Raw genomic sequence first — 21,343 nt, 5'->3', positions numbered from 1 at the left:
TCACTTTGGCATGGAAAAGAAAATACTGCTTAAGAAGACTGCATAAGAATTCAGGTATTTTCCAAAAATATTTTTGCTAAGCTGTTAATATGATGTTTTCTCTACTGCTAAATGCCCATTTTCCATTAGTATTGAAGGACCTTTAAAAAAATAAAATATACCATATCAAATGTCATGGACTGAAGATGAGGGAGATGTATTTTCTAGCATTGGGAAGAAATGACCACCTTAATATACAAGTAATTCTTTGAATATCTGTGCTCTGTGTATGTTGTGCATCATGAAATGAAAAGTATTTTTAATATAATGAAACATTAGGACAGTTTTCTCTATAAAAATGTGTCCTCCAAAGCATAAAGGACTTTCAAAGAATTAAAGCACAGAACTCCTCAATTAACATTCAATAATAAACAACTGTTTATGGTTCGGTGGCTCTCCACCACTGCTGCAGCATCATCAGGGAAGATTGATACCCTGATGCTGGGGTCTCATCCCAGACCAATCAAATCAGAATGACTGGAGTGTGGAGCCCAAGCACTGGTATTCTGTAAAAGCTCTCCAGGTGACAGTCTAATATGCAGCCAGCACTGAGAACCACTGCACTAGTCCAGAAATCTAACACTCCAAAGCCTATGGCCAGAGGATGCTCTGTTAAGATTCTCTCCTTTTCCTTTTCTTGCCCTACAATACATCTGTCAACAAAGATCTGACACCTTTGCCAGGCAACACGCTAAGCAGATATGAACAAAACAGACATTTTTGAGTTTATATCCTCCCCTCTTGGAGTTTATAGGATCACTTTAAACTAAAGCCTCACTGGCACCAAGTTGCCACTAAATTCCATTTACTATCAAGATGTAATTCCTACAAAATAAATTCCTGGGTGCCTAGGTGGCTCAGTTGGTTGAGCATGGGACTCTTGATTTTGGCTCAGGTCATGATCTCAGCGTCATGGGATCCATCAAGCCCCACATGGGCTCCACACTCAGCACACACAGTCTGCTTATGATTCTCTCCTCCTCCCTCTGCCCCTCTCTTGGCACACTCTCTCTTTCTCTTAGGGCACCTGGGTGGCACAGTCAGTGGTTTGTTGGGGTCTGGTGTCAGGGTGGTGAGATTGAGTTCGGCATCCACCTCCTTACTCAGTGGGGAGTCTGGCTGGGTTTCTCTCTCCCTCTTCTTCTGCCCCCACCTCCACCATGCTTGCCTTCTCACTCTGAAATGAAAAAACTTTTCCAAAAAAGGCATTAAAAACTAAATTTTTAAAAAATTCCTGTTTGTTCCAGAAGAGGGTGAGACAAAAGAGGTGAAGAGATGACTGCTTTTATTTCTATTTAATACATTTGTTTTGTTTTAAAAATGAATATATATGCCCTTTTATAACTTATACATGTTTTCTGAAATAAGATTTTTATATTTTTTCAAGATTTTATTTTTAAGTAATCTCTACACCCAATGTGGCACTCAAACTTACAACTCTGAGATCAGGAGCTGCATGCTCTACTGACCAAGCCAGCCAGGCACCCAAAATGAGGTTTTTAAGATGAATTTGTAGATAAATGCAGCAAGACATACCCGTTGGTTCTTAGATAATCCTTGGCTACATATTTAACTGGGGAGGAGTGGAATGCGGGTTTGGGTAGGAGAGTCCATAGCAAAGCTAATGGCCCTAGGTTTCCTTACTGTGCAATAATAGCCTTGTTTTTCCTAATCCTTTAACTATTGTTTCCACACCTAGCAAGATCTTATCTTGGGTAAAGGGTAAAGGTTGAAGGTAAAAATCTTTAGGGATACAATGAGCACACTATGGCCCTCCTTTCCAAGTGGTTCTAACATCTAAAATTAAGTGAGACTCAGGGCAAGGCAAGCAATGGAGGTATATAAAGTTAATTAAGAGAAGCAGACTGCAAAACAAAAGCAATTAAAACACTTTCCTTCTACCAAATTATCAAAACCAAAATTTTTAACAATAATCAGGGCCAGGTAAAGTGTGATAAGATAGGCACTCTCACAGTGCCAAAAGAAGTTTAAATTGTTAACTTATGGGCAGCCCCGGTGGCACAGCAGTTTGGCGCCACCTGCAGCCAGGGGCATGATCCTGGAGATCCAGGACTGAGTCCCACTGTCGGGCTCCCTGCATGGAGCCTGCTTCTCCCTCTGCCTGTGTCTCTGCCTGCCTCTCTTTCTCTCTCTCTCTCTCTCTCTCTGTGTGTGTGTTTGTGTCTCTATGAATGAATAAATAAAATCTTTAAAAAAATTGTTAATTTATGCTGGGTCCCATGTAAAATAATCAAGATAATTCAGGTCTACCCTGCCTGAACAACCAACCCCAAATGATCTATAGCAAATAATATATTAGTTCAGATTTCTTAAGGCTCTCTCATTGTAGGCTTTCTTGTTTGGGTATCTTCTGAACTAACAAAAATGCCATGAAGACTGCAAAAGATTTTGTGGGATCACATCTTCTGTTTACCACTTCCCTAGACAGACCAGGATAGAGATGAAATATGTTAAATCCTAATGCAATGAAGGAAAAGCATATTATATATACTTGGAAAGGATTTTTGGAAGTGAATAGTTCACTACAACAGTAGTATGCAAGCCAAGGACAATATATATTGGACTCTGGAAACACTATGGTAAGCATATTCCCTTCCCCGCACTCCCCCCATCCCCCATGTACTTTAGGAATTTATCAGTAGGTCTGTTTCTTTTGAAGAATAAAACTGGTGTTTCTCCTAGCATCTGGAAAGATGAGGTATGTGAAAGATAAAATTGCCTTTTGAAGTATCCCGACTCTAGAGACAAGTGTCTGCTGTACAGGTTTGAATGAAGTTGTGTAGGCTGTTAAAAACTCAAACCACAGCTGCAAGCCATGACACTCCGTGTGCAACTGATTATTCACTAATATTTAGTAAATATTTAATAGCTGCTGCAAAGCCCTATAAAAACAGAGATGATCAAAATAAATGAAAGGTTATTTGTGCATGGAAAAGTTTTTGGTACACTCAGACCAAACATCTCAGACAGAGTAAGATGGGAGCTAGTTAGTAGTGACTTAATGTGCTTATGTTTAGAATTCTTTTTTTTTTTTTTTTGTAAATTGATTATCTTAAAATACAAATAATTAGCTAATACCCTGATTCATTCAGGTTTACTACAGAAAATGAGGCGCCCTGAAAAGAAACCATCTAATATAAAATATAATATAAAAAAGACTAGAGAAGCAAATGAGAAAAGACTGCTTTGAACTTGTCTCTCTCCTTCCTCAGAAGACACAACCACACATTTAATTCATTTACTACATTCATTCAACAAATGTTTTTGAGTGCCTACTGCTGATCACTGTTTGTCTAGCAACAGACAAAAATCCATGCCCTCATATTTACAATCTACTGAAAAGAAAACAAAGTAAAATATGTAGCATGTCAGAAAATGATGCCTGCGTAAAACAAAGAGGGCCAAGGAGTTGGGATTGTCTCTGGGAGAGGGAAGAGAATCTGAAAGTCCTGAGACTCTTGTGGAGTCTGGTGTAAACAAGAAACAAGGGAATGATGAGACTGGTGCTGATGGCCTTGTGGCAGACAGTAGTTGGTGGGAGAATGTAGGGGAAGAAAGGGATAGGGAATTTTCCCAGTTTTTCTTTACTCTGAAGTGTCGAATTAGAATAGGGTGATATCATCCAGAGCACAAAGAAGTTCCCCTGACTTCTGTCCTACGGAAGCCTAGAAGCCAGGAGAAGGAAGTACTACCTAGATTTGATCAGAGAGTGAACCAGGTTTGTAAACCCACTGTACACTCAGTTCCACAGCCACTCTTACTTCTCTGTAAGAAGTATGGTGAAAATAACACGGATGCACCAAAAAGAATGGAAGAAGTAGAAAATAAAGGCTGATAGTAATAAATGAGGTAAAGGAGAGGCCTTAGTAGAAAGGAAATCACACCTGTACCATTTCTTTTTTTAAAGATTTTATTTATTTATTCATGAGAGACACACAGAGAGGCAGAGACACAGAGAGCGGGAGAAGCAGGCCCCCCACAGGGACTCCAATGTAAGACTTGATCCCAGGACCCCAGGATCACAACCTGAGCCGAAGGCAGACGCTCAACCGCTGAGCCACCCAGCCGCCCCTGTACCATTTTTAAAAGGACTCGTTTTCAATTCACCATCCTGTGGTTTAAAGCAATTAAAGTTCTTTTCACCTCCCAAACAGATTATCCAACTGAAGAGAATCAAGTTTTGTCAAAGTTATGTTTCTGTCTTCCTCACAACATACAATGGAAGGTTGAAAATTCATTTTCAGAAAAACATACATCCATCTAGAATGAACTTACATACAAGGCCCTCAAATCAACTTCCCTAACATATCACTTTCTAAAACCTAAGAATGTTTTCCAAAATGTATCTTAATCCTTAACCAGTATCACTATCAACATAGGAAAAAGATACTACAAATTATCTGCCTTTTTTAAAAAAAGATTTTATTTATGAGAGGGAAAGCTCTTATGTGAGTAAGAGAACACGAGCAGGGTGAGGGGCAGAAGGAGAGGGAGAAGCAGATTTCCCACTGAGCAGGGAGCCTGACCAGGGCTTGATTCTGGGGGACTGCGGGATCATGACCTGAGCTGAAGGCAGACACTTAACCAAGCCACTCAGGCACCCCATCTGCCCCTTTAAAAGGAAAGGAAATATGAAGTATTGACAAAGCTACGCAATTTTTCCTTGATACCACACAAGTCACTGATAGTGAGCTCTGGACTGACTCCACCTGTTAACAGTGAAAACGTTTTGCCAAAGTTACTTAAGGAGAGCAGCAGCTAGAGATTGAAGCTCAAGTAACATGCAAATTTGCTAGAGTTCTTCAACATAATGTCCTCTTTGTATGCTAAAGAACTCATCTGTTCACAACTATTCTAAAAGAACAAATGCAAACAAACCTTAAAGTTACCATAACAGAAAAGAAAGAAAATGAGAACTAAATACATATAAAATTTAATTAATCTAATACAGCAGTGATTCCCCCAATACTGATCCATGATAAAGTTTTTACCAGTCCGCAGTGAAATGAAAATAGTAAGGATAAGATTATAAATTTTGCATAAAGCTAAATATATTTAATCTACAGAATTGTCCTTATTTCCAAAATTAGGTACTTCCTAATTTTTTGGTGCTGTCATGAAATGACCGTAACAACAAATAACTGAAGGAGAGAGGTTCTAACGGTGTCACTTGGTAAAACAAGAAGTTGACTGATACATTTGGGCCTGTGTGTGTGTGTGTGTGTGTGTGTGTGTGTGTGTGTGTGTGTAAAATCAGAATACTATGATACAGAGCTCAGCACCCATGGGCAATCCAGTAAAATTATGAATAAATGAATACAATTTGAAAGAATTTTTGATATAGAGAAGCATAAAGATGGAATCTAACTAGGTTTCTGTCGGGCATCCGGGGTGGCTCAGTGGTTTAGCGCTGATTTCTGCCCTACGGAAGCCTAGAAGCCTGTAGGCCCAGGGCATGATCCTGGGGACCCGGGATCAAGTCCCACATCAGGCTCCCTGCATGGAGCCTGCTTCTCCCTCTGCCTCTTTCTCTGTGTTTCTCATGAATAAATAAATAAAAATCTTTTAAAAAATAAAATAAATAAATAGGTTTCTATCTAGGGAAACTTCCATGTCTTCCTACTTTTATACATACATACATTACTCCTGACACCAGAAGTATGATCCACAACCCCCCCCCCATATACTAACCAATTCTCCAACACCAATGGGATGTACCACAATTCAATTCTGACATTAATAGATGCTAGAGCAGACTCTACACATTAAGAGCTCAGTCTCAGAACACTTACCCCCCATTTCAGCCCCACAGCCCATCTCACTTCTCTGTAAAAAGTATGGTGAGGGGTACCCGGGTGGCTCAGTCAGTTAAATATCTGCCTTCAGCTCAGGTCATGATCTCAGGGTCCTGGGATGGAGCCCCGTTTTGGGCTCCCTGCTCAACAGGGAGTCTGCTTCTCCCTCTCCCTTTGTCTTTCCACCTCCCCACTGCCCACTCCCAAACACTCATGTTCGTGTGTTCTCTTCAAATTTTTAAAATTAAAAAAAAAAAGAAGTATGGTGAAAATATCACAGATATAAAAGATAAATACAAGTAGTAGATCCCCATGTTACTCACAACTTCTGTCCATTTGACTACAAATCAGAGGTTCCCATGATCCTCTTTTTGGATTCAACCACCTGCTAGAACAGCTTACAGAAATCAAGAAGGCATGTTTACTGGTTTATTATACAATAAAAGGATATGATAAAGAGCACAGATGAGCAGTCAGGTGAAGAGATACATAGGGTGAGATCTGGAAAGGTCCGATGCAGGAGCTTCTGTCCCGGTAAAGTTAGGGTGCATCACCCTCCCAGCACATAGATGTGTATGTTCACCATCTCAGAAGCTGTTTAAAGCCCATTCTTTGGGATTTTTTTTTAAAGATTTATTTATTCAGAGAGAGAGAGAGAGAGAGAGGGAGAGAGGCAGAGACACAGGCAGAGGAAGAAGCAGGCTCCGTGCAGGAAGCCTGACGTGGGACTCGATCCCAGGTTTCCAGGATCACACCCCAGGCTGCAAGTGGCGCTAAACCGCTGCGCCCCCGGGCTGCCCCTTTGGGATGTTTTTTATGGAGGATTCATTACATAGGTATGATCAATTATTATTAACTCAATTAATATTAATGTTAATTACTATTTACTCTTCCCTTCAAGGAGAATGGGGTTGGGGCTGAAAGTTCCAAGTTTCTAATCATAGCTTGGTCTTTTCCGTGATAAGCCCCCATCCTTAAGTTATCCAAGAGCCTACCAAGAGTTGCCTCTTGATCAAAAGATCAGAGGAAAATTACCCAGGATATTTCAAGGGATTTAGGCGATATGTCAGGAATCAGAGTCAAACACCAAGTATTAGAGCACAAAATGCCCCCAATGCTCTCATCACTTGGAAATTTCAAGGCTTTCAGGAGCTCTGTGCCACCAACCAAGGTCAGAGACCAATTTATATTTTTTCTATTATTTCACGGCCCACCTTGGTCTCTGGCCACAGACTCCCTTACAGCAAAAAGATACTGATACATTAGAATCCCATACAGTCATTAATAATTGCACTAGTGCATCATCATATAATCTAAAAATGCTTTCTGGGCAAGGCTACTCAGTATCGCAGGCTTCCAATCTTGTGAGGTCACAAAAACAAGAGTGGCATAGGCAAACACAGTTTTAGCCAGGCATCCGGTATAATTAGGCTAAGAGATGATATATCATCTCTTACTCTGAGCCCCTTTTGAGTTGTTAACATTGGGTTTCCCTCATTATACAACCCACTTATTTGTGCCTTTACCCTCAGCTACTATTGCTCCCTCTCTCCATTTATACTCAAACTCTTCCTGCTTCAGAAGAGACATCAGGTTCAGCTACTGTGCCGATTTAGATCTCAAACAGCACTGATAGTCTAGCAGGTACCTCTCCTTCAGCCCACTCCACTCAGTTAGGGAAAGGTTACACAGATGTAGAACACTGGGCTATTCTTACCACCAAGCGATATAGTGGCATTCACTCTTAACCTCAATTTTGCCAGATGAGGCAAACCCACCCCATCAGGCCCTTGGAATTCTAATCTAAGCTTACAAATACAGTTTCTTGCTAAGGAATCATCCCTGTTTTCAGCACTCTGTGTTTGCAGCCCTGGTCCTATAACCAGTATTATCAAGCACAAAAGAAAAAAGAACTGAGGTGATATGAAGAAAGAAAAAGTACAGTCGCTATATGAGGATACGTCTCCTTTGGTAGGAACTAGCATCCTTTGCCACCCTCTCTTCCCCAGATCCACCAGAAAAAGAGGACTCTCCCTGGTGAGGCCACTCCTTTAGTCCCACCACATGTTAAGTGAGAGTGCACACGCATGAACATAGGTAAGCCATACATTCAGGTCTTTACCTCCCATTTTACACAACCAATGTTTTCATTGCCCATTCAAGTCTCTATTAAACTGGTACTTTGAGGAGGGCATCTCTCTGCCCACTTGGACCTTATGAGCTATATATTCCTCGGTCTGAAGAAACCATGGTCGGTCATCCAAATTGTTAACAATTATCTTCTGTTCCAACTCTTTCATAGTACTCCGAGCATTTGCATCTACTGGCAGATAAGCAAAGCCCAGTCCAGAGTCAGTGTCTACTTCCTGTCAGGACCCATCTGTAATTCACCAAGGGTTACAGCATCAGTCTCATTTGCCAGCTGTATGCAGGGCCTTCCCAACAGACAATCTGCCACTTAGCCATCAACAATCTGCATTTTGCTTGCAGATAGAACAATTCTTACCAGCATTTTGTGCTTCAGAAGGTACAAGAGGATTATGTCTAGATTCAGTCATCTTTGCATTGCTGCATGGCCCATATCCACTTATGTCATGGACCCAGGTGGCCACCTCAAGCAAGCACACAGGGATATTTGTTGATTCTAATTGTCTTATAAACCTGAAAAAGGGTTCTTCTGATGAGCATCAACATACCTACTATGCACACTTTAAATTCCTGCAGTGATTTCCACAGGGCTGTGCCCTATGTGCGCATCCCTTTAATAGGCCAGGTTTCCACTGTTCTTCTGCCTAGCCATATGGCCAAGCCACTGGCCACTGCCTGTGAATCATGAAAAGCCAAACACAGGGGCTGTTCAATTCTTCCATTACTGCTAGAAAACCAGTATGCAATTCAGCCCACCAAGTTAATCTTTACCTTCTTCAATCAGAGTGGTGGCCTTCCAAACAGGAAGTTCACCTTGGAAATGGCATCACAAACCAAGGAGCTCTTTGTTGGTCAGTTATGAGCTACTTACAGGTTGCTGCCCAAGTGACAATAGGATCCAGCAGCTCCTCACACAGTTCCAAAGTCAGTCCTAGGGGGAAAGAGGCTCCCTGCTCTTGAGTATCTCCCTCCTTGCATTTCCATTTTATTACAGAACTCTTCTGGGCACTGCCCTAACTACTCAAGCGTTTATCTGATATGCAAGATGTTATGAGAATTTTGGTTTTAAGATTATTTTTATGACTTTTAGTCACAGTGACTGTTTCAATTACTATTCAATAGCAAGCCCTTAATTGCCCTTCAAGTGGGAACTTTCTAGTCCAAAGTCCAGTTAAGTCATTGCTGGGAGGCACTTACAGGCTTTTGCCATAAGCCCCAGTCTATGGTACACTCTAGTACACTATTACACAGAGAATTTGTCCATACTAGCACTTCAACTTCTATTCTGCACTGTCTGGGCGTGGGCAATCTTACCGGTTCCCCTTCAGTGTATCCAATTAATATTGAAGGGTGGATTTACATGATTTCTGTTTTACAATAATAGGTAAAGGAGACACTCCCCAGATACAATGTCTGTCAAAAACCTGTTCAAACACACCAATTCTCTCACAAACTTTCACTTTACATTCCTAACTATAGCCTCCACTAAGACATTATTAAAAGGTTTTGGTTTTACAGTACTAGGACAAAGGGTTCCCCAAGCCAAAAACATTCCCATAAAACATTCAGGTAAAGGAGATGCAGCTTCTTTACATAAAACCTGTTTAAACATTCCAACTTTTAAAATCCTATCAACACTTTTATGTTTATGTTCTCTCAACTACATCAGGGTTTTATCAATGGGTTTGGGGATTTGGTACCACAGTGCAAGAGGTTCTCATATCAAGGAACCCTGGGAACTTTTCTTCTTCACCTCCTGACCATTTTACCCTCTCTTGTGTAAAAGGCTTTGGGTCTTGCTCCCGGGGTTAAGCCAAGGGACCCTGGCACTTTGTCAATTTTTATCTCATTTAATCTATCTAACCAATGCTCCAAGCAATTACTAGTCACATTACTTATTGCAATCCCTGCCTTCAGACTTTTAAGTTTCTCCAAACTGAGGTAAATAGAATATACTTGTTTGGGGTCCTTTAGTTGGGGGGAGGGGTGGGCAGGAAAAGGTCCCTTTGGCCTGCCCAACCTTAGGTAGTGTTGTACTAAAATCTTGAACTCCATCAATGTCTATTTTATTCATCCCATTTTTTAATAACCATCTAAAGTCTTCCATTCTGCTGGGCTGAATCCCATGATTCTTTCCTTTCTTTTTCCTTTGTTTTACACCAAATGATATTTGCTTTATTCACCTTATTTCTTAAAAACTATTTAAAATTTTCTACCCTGCTCATAAAGCCAGTCCCTTGATTCTCTCCTTTGCCTGTCCTTGTTCTCTTGCTTACTTTACCTAATGTTTTTTTTTTTTTTAAGATTTTATTTATTTATTCACGAGAGCCACAGACAGAGAGAGACAGAGAGGCTGAGACAAGGCAGAGAGAGAAACAGGCTCCATGCAAGGAGCCCGAAATGGGACTCGATCCTAGGTCCCCAGGATCACACCCTGGATTGAAGGTGGCACTAAACAGCTGAGCCACCTGGGCTGCCCTTTACCTAATATTCTTATTAACAGCTATGAAACCTGGGAGGGGAAGCTGACACAGCAAATACATAAGGCTTCCCAACCATCCATAGGTTTTGCAGCAGGTAAGCTTATATGGGGTGTTCATGTAAAAGAGCTCCCCCTAACCACAACATTTACTATCAACTGAGTAACAGGCATAGTCAGCAGATAAATATCCCAATTTCATACAGAAAATCTCATATGGCTTATATATGAAGCATACCATCTGCTTCACTGGAGGTGTTCCACTTGGCATTTATAGGGCCAGGTGGGCACCCATTATCAGGGTAAACAGACCTTACTTAGAGTGACTTTTATCCAGTCCACCAGGCTGGCTGTTCTCTAAGGAGTACCTTGCTTTGTGTCTGGATCACATACAGCTATCCGTGATTGCTCCATAATGTGCTGGTGGATCCTGCACCAACCCAAACATGGTCTCCCACATTGCAGCATTTAAAACTAGATACTACTCCTAACTTAATTACTCTCACAATTAATAAAGGTTCTTCAGGAAACTAATGTTACTGATCAATAAAATGAAAACAATTCCTTCAAATAGTATTTCCTGGTTTCAATAGTTTCTTGGTTTTGCCCTCCCCCTACACCAATGGTCTTCTTGATGACCAGAGGTTTAAGAGGTAACTTTCTGTTGTCTTCGCAGTTTTTCCCTTGAGGGGGTCAGCTTTGAGTCTAGTAGCCAAAACTCAGATTTGCTGAAATTGGATCTCGGTCTAGCATCAAGGTCTGACCCAGAACTCTATTTTAATTTCATTTCAGGTATCACAGGTAACAACAGTCAAAGGACTTAACACTTCACCTTTCCTTATTAGTTTCCATTTCCTTACATATCCAGTGAACCAAAGTGCTAGGAATTGGATCCATCTCTAAATTCCATTTGTAACTTTTATCTTTAGTAACTGAGAGCAGCACAGCTGCTGCTCAATACCATAGGTGAACACAGGCCCATCCAGGAATCAATGGCTCCACATTCCCATCCTTTTACCCTTTCTCTTCCCAAATCACATTTCCATGAGCCAGGCCATTCTAATAAATCTCACCTCTGTGACACCAAATGTCTAGGAAGAACTCCCTGTTTTAAAAGGAAAAAAATACTCAATGACACTTGTTAAAACCTCGTGAGGAAGATTTTATTCAAGGTGGCACAGGTTTTCTCTTCAGGTACAGGGATCAATGTGGTGACATTCTGCAGTGAGGGGGGGAGACTGGGTTTCAAATAGTGCATGGGCAAGTGGGAGTTTATAGCCAAGGAGAACGGTGGTCAGCCAAAATCAGTGGATGGAAAAATCACTAAGAGGAAAAAACAGGGATAAGGTGGGTTCTGGCTAAATCTACAGGGATTCTGAAGACAGGCCAGGGTGACTGGACATCACCTGGAGGATGTTAAAAGATGAGAAAACCGACCAGATATCAAGGGTGTGATTGGATATTGATGGTGAGGGCTTCTTGCTACACTTGACTTAGCAGGGTTCTTGCTAAAACTGCATTTTACAAGTACATATACAGATGAGCCTAGATGAAAGTTCAGAATTCTGAAATTTAGTCAAGCAAAGAATATTTGTCAGTCTTTATTCTTGCTCAAGGAAAGAGGCATTCTTCTTTCCTCTGAACAATGTAAATCTCTAAACTCTTGTTTAGTAGCCTTTTGTCCATTAAGGACCAGGTGAAGCTTCTGTTAGGACTTGGTATAAGAGGATATCCATTTGATGTGAGTAGTCAGGCATTTAATGAGGGGACCTTCTGTGAAAATACAAGAAAAACAAAAATTAATAGTTAGATTAGAAACCTAGTTTCTGAGTCCAGAGGGCAACCAGCTGAAATTCTCAGACTTGAGCTCAAAGCATCTTTAAATGATGAAGGGTAGCAGTGGCCATCTGATTAATTTTCCTGGTCATCCAGCTTCAGCTTGCAGGGTTTCAGGAAAAAAGCTTTAGTTTTTGGTGATGCCAAGTTAGGAGGGTGGGAGGAAAAACTAGAAACATTAGTTTGGAAAATTATAGCCAGACACTGAAGGAAACCAGAGTTGAGGATTTGGTAGACCGGCAAAGTGTGCAAGACAGAACCCACAAGGGTGCACTACAGTTTTGTACTGAAACAAAAAAAAAAATTCTCTTATCAGTCAACCTTTTAATTCTTTTTTTTAAAACAGAATCCTGATCTCATTAGATCTGTCCTGATTATTTACATAAGTGCATCAAGAAAGGTGACTGCCCATACAGACTCTTTCTGAGTTTGTTTTGGGATAAATTTTCAAAAGAAATCTCAGATTCAACTTTTAAAAGTATCTTGAGGTTAGGAAGCCAATGTAGGAACTAGCCACCAGACTTCATCTTCCCATACCTATAGATCTGAGTGAACTCCTCTTTCCTTGAGGTCCCCAAGATAGCCTGAGATTTTTGGGCCTGCCAGAAAGTAACCTTCCTTACTCACCTATAACACTGGGAACCCTGTAAGGCAGAGAGTAGGTCAGTTTTTCCAAGAGCACCAGCTCCATGAGGGCAACCTTAGTCCCTTAAACCAGATTCTATGTATGTCACTCTCAAATATAACATTCCAGTCAAAGCCTTAGTAATAAAACCAATGTTTCCAACTGTATCCTGTTACAAGAAAAGATTCTTGTTCAACTTACACAAATAACTTTAGTATCATGAAAATAAGACCATGCACTAAGAGTTTCCAAATTCTGGAGGAATCAGGGAGAAAAAGTAATTGTTTCATATTTGTTGACGAAGGTATAATCGGATTGTAAGCTGGACTGCTTGAGAAAAAAAGAGTTCTTTAAATCTGAAAAACATTAAAGAACCAGCACTGCTTCAAGCAAAGAGTCATAAAAAAAATATAACCATCTTTATCGGTCTTCATTCAGTCCCATGTAATTAATTGTTATTCTGCTGATCTTGTGTTAGCAGTTTTAAGAATCCATCAGCTTCTTCACTAGTTCTGGAAATTCTTAGTCCAATGCATGGTCTTAAAACTATTCAGTTGATACCAATATGGAGTATTCTTGCCTATAGCTGATTATAAGTAGTCTCAGAGAAGAATGAAAATAAAACAACTTGTCTGTGAATGAAAAAGACTTATAGTCATGGTTAAAATTCTGATTAGAGTTTATTTGATAAAGAAAGTAAGTTATTTCTGTATCATATAATATTTTAACATCCTAAACTGGACAACAACTATGAATTTCAAACATCTCTGGAATACCATTAGTAACACATATCCATACAAAAATAACCTAAGAAGGTTTGTCATTTCTTATTTGACAATGTTTCTCATGTAATCTAAACATAACAAATAAACCTCATTAGTTTAAATCTCTCTTGCAGGGTGAGCAACAAATCCTTTCAAATTTTTTCAGATACCCTCTGGAATATTTCAAAGTTAGTCTGAGGTCAAAAAATTCCATTTAGGGGTGCTTTGGTGGCTCAGTCAGTTAAATGTCCAACTCTTGATCTCAGCTCAGGTCTTGATCTCAGGGTCTTGAGTTCAAGCCCTGTGTTGGGCTCCACAGTAGGCATGAAGCCTACCTAAAAAAAAAAAAAAAAATTCTACTGAGATTTTGATTTGGGGAAGTTGTCAAAAATGTCAAATGGTTTAAATACCTGACTAGGTATGGGGCACCTGCATGGTTCAGTCCATTAAGCATCTGATTCCAGCTCAGGTCTTGATCTCAGGGTCCTGGGATGGAGCCCTGTAATGGGCTCAGCACTCAGTGGGGTGTCTGCTTCTCCCTCTCCCTCTGCCCCTCCACCTGCTCATGTTCACTCTCTCTCTAATAAATAAAATCTTAAAAAAAAAAAAGCCACTTGACAGGTACTGCGAAACAGTACATATTCATTTTTATAAAGTGACAAAAGAGATCAGAGGCAAATACAGAGTTACACAGTTGGGAAAAAAATCTTAGCTTTTATAGTATTGAAAAGACTCAATTTTTTAAAGTAATCAAAGACTTGGGGCACCTGTATGGCTCAGTCAGGTAAGTGTCCAACTCAAGATTTCGGCTCAAGTCATGATCTCAGCATCATGAGGCTGGGCCCATAGTAAGACTCCATGCTCAGCAGGGAGTCTGCTTTTCTCCCCTTATCCTCTCCCTCTGCACTCCCCAACCCCTGCACACTGCACATGCAAATGCTCTCTCTAAAATAAATAAATCTTTTAAAAAAATAACCAAAGACCTGATGAACATAAGCAGCTCAGGAAATTATTTTAATTAGACACAAAATCTTCGTTTCCTAGGCAAATTACATAAAAGGTAAAGGAAAATCTTTTTACAGTTTTTTAATGAAAATAATCCAAGAAAACTTTGACATTCTAGTTTTGCATCAGTATACACTTGATATTAAAGTTCAATTTTAACTTATAAATAAATCTATTTAACCTTAGAAACTTGACCACACATAAAATTCCTGTTCTGCACATCTATAATCATTTTTCTAATATCCATTCAGTTTTTGTCCTATATTTTTTCTTCTTTCTCATTCTGGAACAACCAGTCAGTCTACCTTAGAATAAAATTACTTTTTTCCCTGAACAAAAACATATGCCTTCATGTCTTACATACTTTGCATACAAAGTTGTCTCATATTATTTTTATGATTTCTAATAGTTCTATCTACATATACTGATTACAATTTTTAGCCCATTGATAAATTTTCTTTTACAGAGAAAGCTATGAAATAGGCAATTGTGGCCTGTCATATGTTAGCATTCTGTAGATTAGTAATATAAGCTAATTACTAATTAGTAATTAATAGAAGCATTCTGCTTCTCCTCTCTGCCCCTCCCCCCACCCTCCCAACCCTCCCCCACCCCCTCATGCATGCACACACTCTCTCTCAAATAAATAAAATCTTTAAAAAAACAAAATACTGGATTAGTTTCTGTATTTCTGAGAGTTTCAGGAATACTTAATTTATGTAAGTGCTCATTCACCTCTAAGGCAGCTTGAATAAAGCTCCTTTAATGGATTTTATAAATTAATTTGGTAATATCATCCAGAGGTAGAAAAATATCACTACATGTACAACATACATACATACACACACATACACACACAAACACAAAGAGCTACGGTTTCCATTCTAAAATTTTAGGCATGAGTTGTCAAACATAGTAATACAATTCACTGGCTTATACAAAATAATCAGTTGTCTTTCTCCACTTCCTATTTTATACAAATTGTTTCTAGGAAATGCAGGGCCAAGTTAATGTTATTTACCAATTGTGTGTAAAGACCACCTTCAAGGCATTCTCTTGCCCTGACATGTCATCTTATGAAGGTTGTGGACCAAATTTCAAATGAGTGACCAAGGAGACATCTAGCAACTGTCTGGATGTCTCCAAAGCTCATCCAACTGACCAAACAACCAGTCTATTTCCAATTAGCTTTTTTCCTTTTCAGGTCAAGTAGTTGCTTTGGGGGGCGTCCCTAAGTCCCCTGACAGTCCCCAGTAGAGGGCAAGGGGCCAAAATTCAAGTGACCATAAAGACTGTGGTGGAAAAAGATGTGGCAGAGGTAGAGAGGAGGAGGGAATTTGGAGGGGGATGTAAGAAAGATTCAACAGAACTGGAGGGAAGACTGAGGTGAGGCGGTAAGAGGAAGAAGGAGGAAGAGCAGCAATGGGAAGGGAGAGCTCCTCAAGGAGATTTGGGAAGATCTCAAATTTCCCAAAGAAGCCAATGAAGTTCTTTATTATTCTCAGGAAAAGCATGCCAACACAAATGGAGGTAAACAGAGTTGGCAGAAAACATAGTTAGCAGGGGTTCAAGAAGGATATTCAAGTCAAAGAAGTTCCCATGAAAAAGCAGGACCTAACACAGAAAACTAAGAGGTGTTATACACAGCCAGAAAGAGAGACTTCCAGGACAAGGAGTCAATGGGGGGGGGGGGAGGGGGGAGAGGGGGAAGAGTTCCAGGAAATAATCCCTACTCAGGAAAAAAAAAAAAAAAAACAGGAAGAAGATATTTCCAGACTGGTAGGTAGCTTTCAAACAAAGAAACCTAGAATTCTAACCCAGTTTCTTACAAGCAGCTGTGCCTGGCACTCTGAGCTTCTTACAAACATGGGACTCCAACCCAACCTGTCCTTATCTGGGACTCTATTTCATCTTCTAAGGTATACTCAGACTCTTAAGAATCAAAATCTGTCCTTACCAGCTTCCACGGACATTTGTCCGGAGCAATGGTTCAGGAGTCGGACTCACCAATGGATCCCCGATCAATCAGTCAGGAGTGAAGATATAAAGTCTTCAAAGGTATGCACTTAGGGTCCTGGGTGAGAGGTCTGGGGGTCCAATGATGAATCTGATCCTATCCAAGTTGAGGCAACCATAACTGTTAAAAGGAGAAAAATGATACTTGTTAAAGCATGGTAAGGAAGACTTTGGGGGTGGGGGTTTGAGGTTGTAAACTTTTGTAGTGGAGGAAAGAGATTGGGCTCAACTCTGGATACTGCATGGGCAAGAGGGACTTTATAGCTAAAGAGAAGGGTGGGGTCAATGAATGGAAAATAACATATTAAGAGGAAACATCAGGGTTCAGGGGGCTCCAACTAAACAGCCTAAAAGATTCTTGCTGAAAACAGGCAAGGGAATCAGACATCACCTTCAGGAGCGTGTAGAAGGAAGAACTCAATCAGATATCAATCAGATAAGGGGACGGGTTCCTGCTAAAACCGCATTTTACTACAAGGATGTGTACATATGGCCCAGGAAAGGTTCAGAAGTCTGACAAAAGCCTGCCCAAGGAAAGAGTTTTTGTCACCTATTTCTTCCTTTTACTCCACACATAATACTTCTGACACCAGACATGTGGGGGTTTTTTCCTCCCACACCAACCAATTCTCCAGCACCAGTCGCAATTCAATTCAATTCTGACACTAACTGGAGTTACCACAGACCTCGTGACATAAGATCTTTCTTGTAAGACTGCCTGTCCCCCACCTCGCTTCAGATACCAATCACAAGTAGTGGGTCCCCACTACCTACAACTTCTGTATGACTTGGTTACAAATTGGACATTCCCATGACCCCCTCACTGGATTCAATCACTTGCTAAAATAGCTCGCAGAACTCAGAAAAATACTTACTTACAGTTACTGGTTTATTATCTAATAAAGCATATGGTAAAACACAGATAACCAGCCCGGAGAAGAAATACATAGGGTTAGATCCAGAAGGGTCTGGCGCAGGAGCTTCTATCCCAGCAAAGTTGAGGTATGCCACCCTCACCATGTAGATATGTTCACCACCCTAGAAGCTCTTTCAAGTCCACACCTTTGGGATTTTATGGAAGTCAATCATATAGGCATGATCAATTATTAACCCAATCTCTAGCCCCTCTCCCCTTCCAGGAGAATAGGGATAGGGCTGAAAGTTCCAAACTTCTAATCATGGCTTGGTCTTTCTGGTGATGGGCTCCCATCCAGAAGCTATTCAGAAGCCAAGAGTCACCTCATTAGGTCAAAGGACACTCCCATCACCAAGGAAGTATCACGGACTTAGAAGCTCTGTGTCAGGAATTGGCCAAAGACCGAATGTTAGAACACAAGACACTTCTAGTGCTCTTATCATTTAGGAAATTACAAAGGTTTCAGGAGCTCTGTACCAGGAACCAGGCACAGATACACATATATTTCAAAAACCAAAATTAATGGATTTCATCTATAATCTTTTTGATGATGGCCACAAGTTTCAGCATTTGAATTTGAATAACTAATGTATTTGCAGCATTACATCTACGTTAAACATTCAAAATTACATTTAAAAAAACATGTGTACCTAGTGGTTATACAGCTGAAGGCAATTACTGGAGAATGTTACATTTCTCAGTTTAAAAAAGCATGACATTTTAATATTCTAAGAGTTCTGCTAATGTAAGATTTCCATCCAATTACATTTCTACAACAGAATTGCTCTCCAAGGCACTTTACTTCAACTGAAAATGTCAATTTCATTACAGGACATTTAGAATTTGGGATGTCATTTGGCTTTAGGAAATCTGTCTAGATTCAACAAAAATCAAACTCAGACACAAAATAATTGTATCTTACATAAAACTATTCATAATTACTGTTTACCTACCAATAGAGGATCTTAAAGGATCTTAAAAGTAAGCCACATTTATTTCAATTACAGATAAAGTTGTGTTGGTTTTAAACCTGCACCCGATTTATTCTATCATAATCAAGTAGCTATTCCAAGAATTTCTTAGAAAAAGGCACTTGCTGTATCACAAAGATGCCGTGCTAGGCTCAATTCAGACTATGCTGCTCAATGACACCAGGTTGTTTTTTGGGTTTGTTTTTTTTTAATCAGGTTTTAAATTAAATCTGGATCAACAGAACCAGAATTAGCTATAGGCCTCACTACCATAAAACAATAGAAAATATTTCGTTTTATTATAGATCTACTAGGCTACTACAACATTTGGTCATTTAAGTTACCTTAATTTTCTCAAAGAAATTCTGAAGTAGCTTCCTTTCCCATCTATCTTAACCTGTATTTGTAAAGGTTTAAATGCTTTAACCTCTGCAGCAGAGAGAATTTCTATTTGCATTTTACTTGCAAGGAAAAATCCAAACAGGGGATCCCTGGGTGGCGCAGCGGTTTGGCGCCTGCCTTTGGCCCAGGGCGCGATCCTGGAGACCCAGGATCGAATCCCACATCGGGCTCCCGGTGCATGGAGCCTGCTTCTCCCTCTGCTTATGTCTTTGCCTCTCTTTCTCTCTGTGACTATCATCAATAAATAAATTAAAAAAAAAAAAATTAAAAAAATCCAAACAGCCCCTCACATTTTAGTGGTACTTCACACCATTCTTTTTTGTGACACTCTTTTCAGAGATGACTCTATCAGAAGTCTATTAATTAATAAATTCGTTGCTCAGTTAGCAGCATAGAAATAACTGTATGTTAGTGGTCAAGAAACCCCATAATTGAAGCATTTAACACCTACTGTTGCTCTAATGCCAGCAGGCTGACTCAGACTAATGAGCTCCCCAGGTGCCACTGTCTAACACAGGCCTGTCAAGATGAGCACTCAGCAGAGGAGTCTCCAGAAGAATTCCTCCAATCGCTGCACTTGCTTGTCACACATAAACAAAGAGAACTGATTTTTAGCTTCTTTGCCACAAGCAAATGCACTGAAAACAATTAAAGCATCGCATGATCTGGGAAGGAATATTCCTTCCCTTCTTTACAGTGAATTCTGAATTAGATTTAAAAAAAAAACAACAACACGCTACTTCTAAAGATATTTTCTCAGGTTGGTACTGCATCCCCCTAACACAGGCTGTTGCAACCCTGTAGTTGAAGGATCAAAACTACCTCGCCAAACGTGCCAAAATCGGAACCAAGAGACAAAAGGACCATTCTTCTGTCACTGGCGAACGTGACGATAAAATCACGTACCTGCGGAGCATTCCGGTTGAGTTACACACTGGATGATGCAGCCCAAAATAGGCGAGCATCTCCAACCATCCAGAGTGAAGGCCGGTGCCCAGGTCCAGAGCGCCCTTAACAACATCCCCATCCCAGCTCCTCCCGGCCCAGAAACCCCCAACTCCTCGGCCTCCACAATCTTAACCCCGGTTTTCACACCAGTCTCCAGAACCCTGACTGCAGGTTTCTGAGGCTCCCACTCCACCACAAAGAAAGCTCCCGACACTGTAACGGCATTTCTCTTCAGAACGCAAGCTCGCGACCGCGACCGCGACCTCCGACCGAGCGCGTCTCCCTCCGGTGCCCACCGAGGGGGAGCCCCATCTCCTCTGGACCCCCCGCCCGTCAAGTCTACTCACAAGCTGGCAGCGTCAGGGGGCAGCGGGCTCGACAGCGCCTTCCAGCTCGGCGCTGGTAGTTTCCTGCGACTGCAGTCCACCAGGGGGATGCGGCACGAGCAGGGCGCGGGGCAGAGGCCTGCCCGGGCGGCCGGCAGCAAGAGGAGGACAGCCTGGGCGAGGACGAGGAGCCGGGAAAGCGGTCCGGACCCACGATCCCGCAGCGGCTCCTCCCGGACGCCTTGGGGCGCCGGCGCCATTTTCCCCCCCAACCTGGACCCAGCCGAGAAGAGCTGCCAACTAGAAGAGACAGCTCGGCGGCGACGTCCGGCGGCTGCGCGGCCACCCCGGGCTAGGCGGTCGCCTGTAGCCTCTAAAGGGAGGAGAGGGGCGGATACGCACAGCAGCGGGGGCGGCGGCCGGGGACACACCGCACAGGCCTTACGGACGACGCTCCTCCGCCCCGCCCCGCGACGCAACGTCCTCACGCACAGGAGCCACCCAATCGGTGCCACGGAACGAGGTCGCGCCGGGGGCGGGGCTCTGCGAGGAGGCGGAGCCGGTGAGTGGGGGTTTCTTAAGGAGGACTTTAAGGTGGCCGGCCCCTGGCAGCGCCCCTCTGGGCTCCGCCGCCGAGCCTCCGCTGGAGGGCGCAGTGGCTCCTTAAGAGGAGCAGCGGCTAGAGCTCTGCGAGTCGCGTTTTGATTGGGCGTTATCTACTTTAGGGTAGTAGAAAAGGATCTTTTTTCTAGGCTCCAAGAAAGGGGAATAATAGAGGAGCTACCTTCCTCATCGCGGACTCTGAAGGTAGATTGGTAACCTGGTGCGGGCCTCCAGAGCCCAGCTGGGGCCGCCTCTGCCCCTCCCGCTGGGTGCAGCTCCTGTGCTCCTGCAAGTGGCCGGCAATCCCCACTGTTCACAGGAAGCCTGTTATCACCATCAGCTGCGGGACTCCCTGAGCTCCGCAAGGCAGAGGCCTTGTTTATTCATCTGTGTACCTCCAGCTTCTTTTTCTTTTTTTGTAAGATTTTATTTATTCATGAGAGACACAC

The 21,343-nt window shown here is 41.7% G+C and overlaps 1 protein-coding gene across 11 annotated transcripts in view; it reads right to left on the bottom strand.

The window, feature by feature from the left end:
- The window catches only part of LRIG2 (leucine rich repeats and immunoglobulin like domains 2), a 156,403-nt gene that overhangs the window by 41,002 nt on the left and 94,058 nt on the right, over nucleotides 1-21,343 (bottom strand). For 3 of the 11 annotated variants that reach the window (XM_041756875.1, XM_041756882.1, XM_041756886.1), the window contains exon 1: nucleotides 20,313-20,755. The exons of 6 other annotated variants lie outside the window; for them this stretch is intronic. In XM_041756875.1, coding sequence (XP_041612809.1) covers nucleotides 20,313-20,551 — 239 coding nt within the window. In that variant the 5' untranslated portion in view covers nucleotides 20,552-20,755. Of the gene's footprint in view, nucleotides 1-16,669; nucleotides 16,850-20,312; nucleotides 20,756-21,343 lie in introns of those variants that run through there. 2 more of the 11 variants (XM_041756883.1, XM_041756884.1) reach the window with 2 other exon arrangements.

This window comes from Vulpes lagopus, chromosome 5 (genome assembly GCF_018345385.1).
Source record: "Vulpes lagopus strain Blue_001 chromosome 5, ASM1834538v1, whole genome shotgun sequence".
Taxonomy (NCBI): Eukaryota; Metazoa; Chordata; class Mammalia; order Carnivora; family Canidae; genus Vulpes; species Vulpes lagopus.
This window is presented reverse-complemented; position numbering and strand designations above follow the sequence as displayed.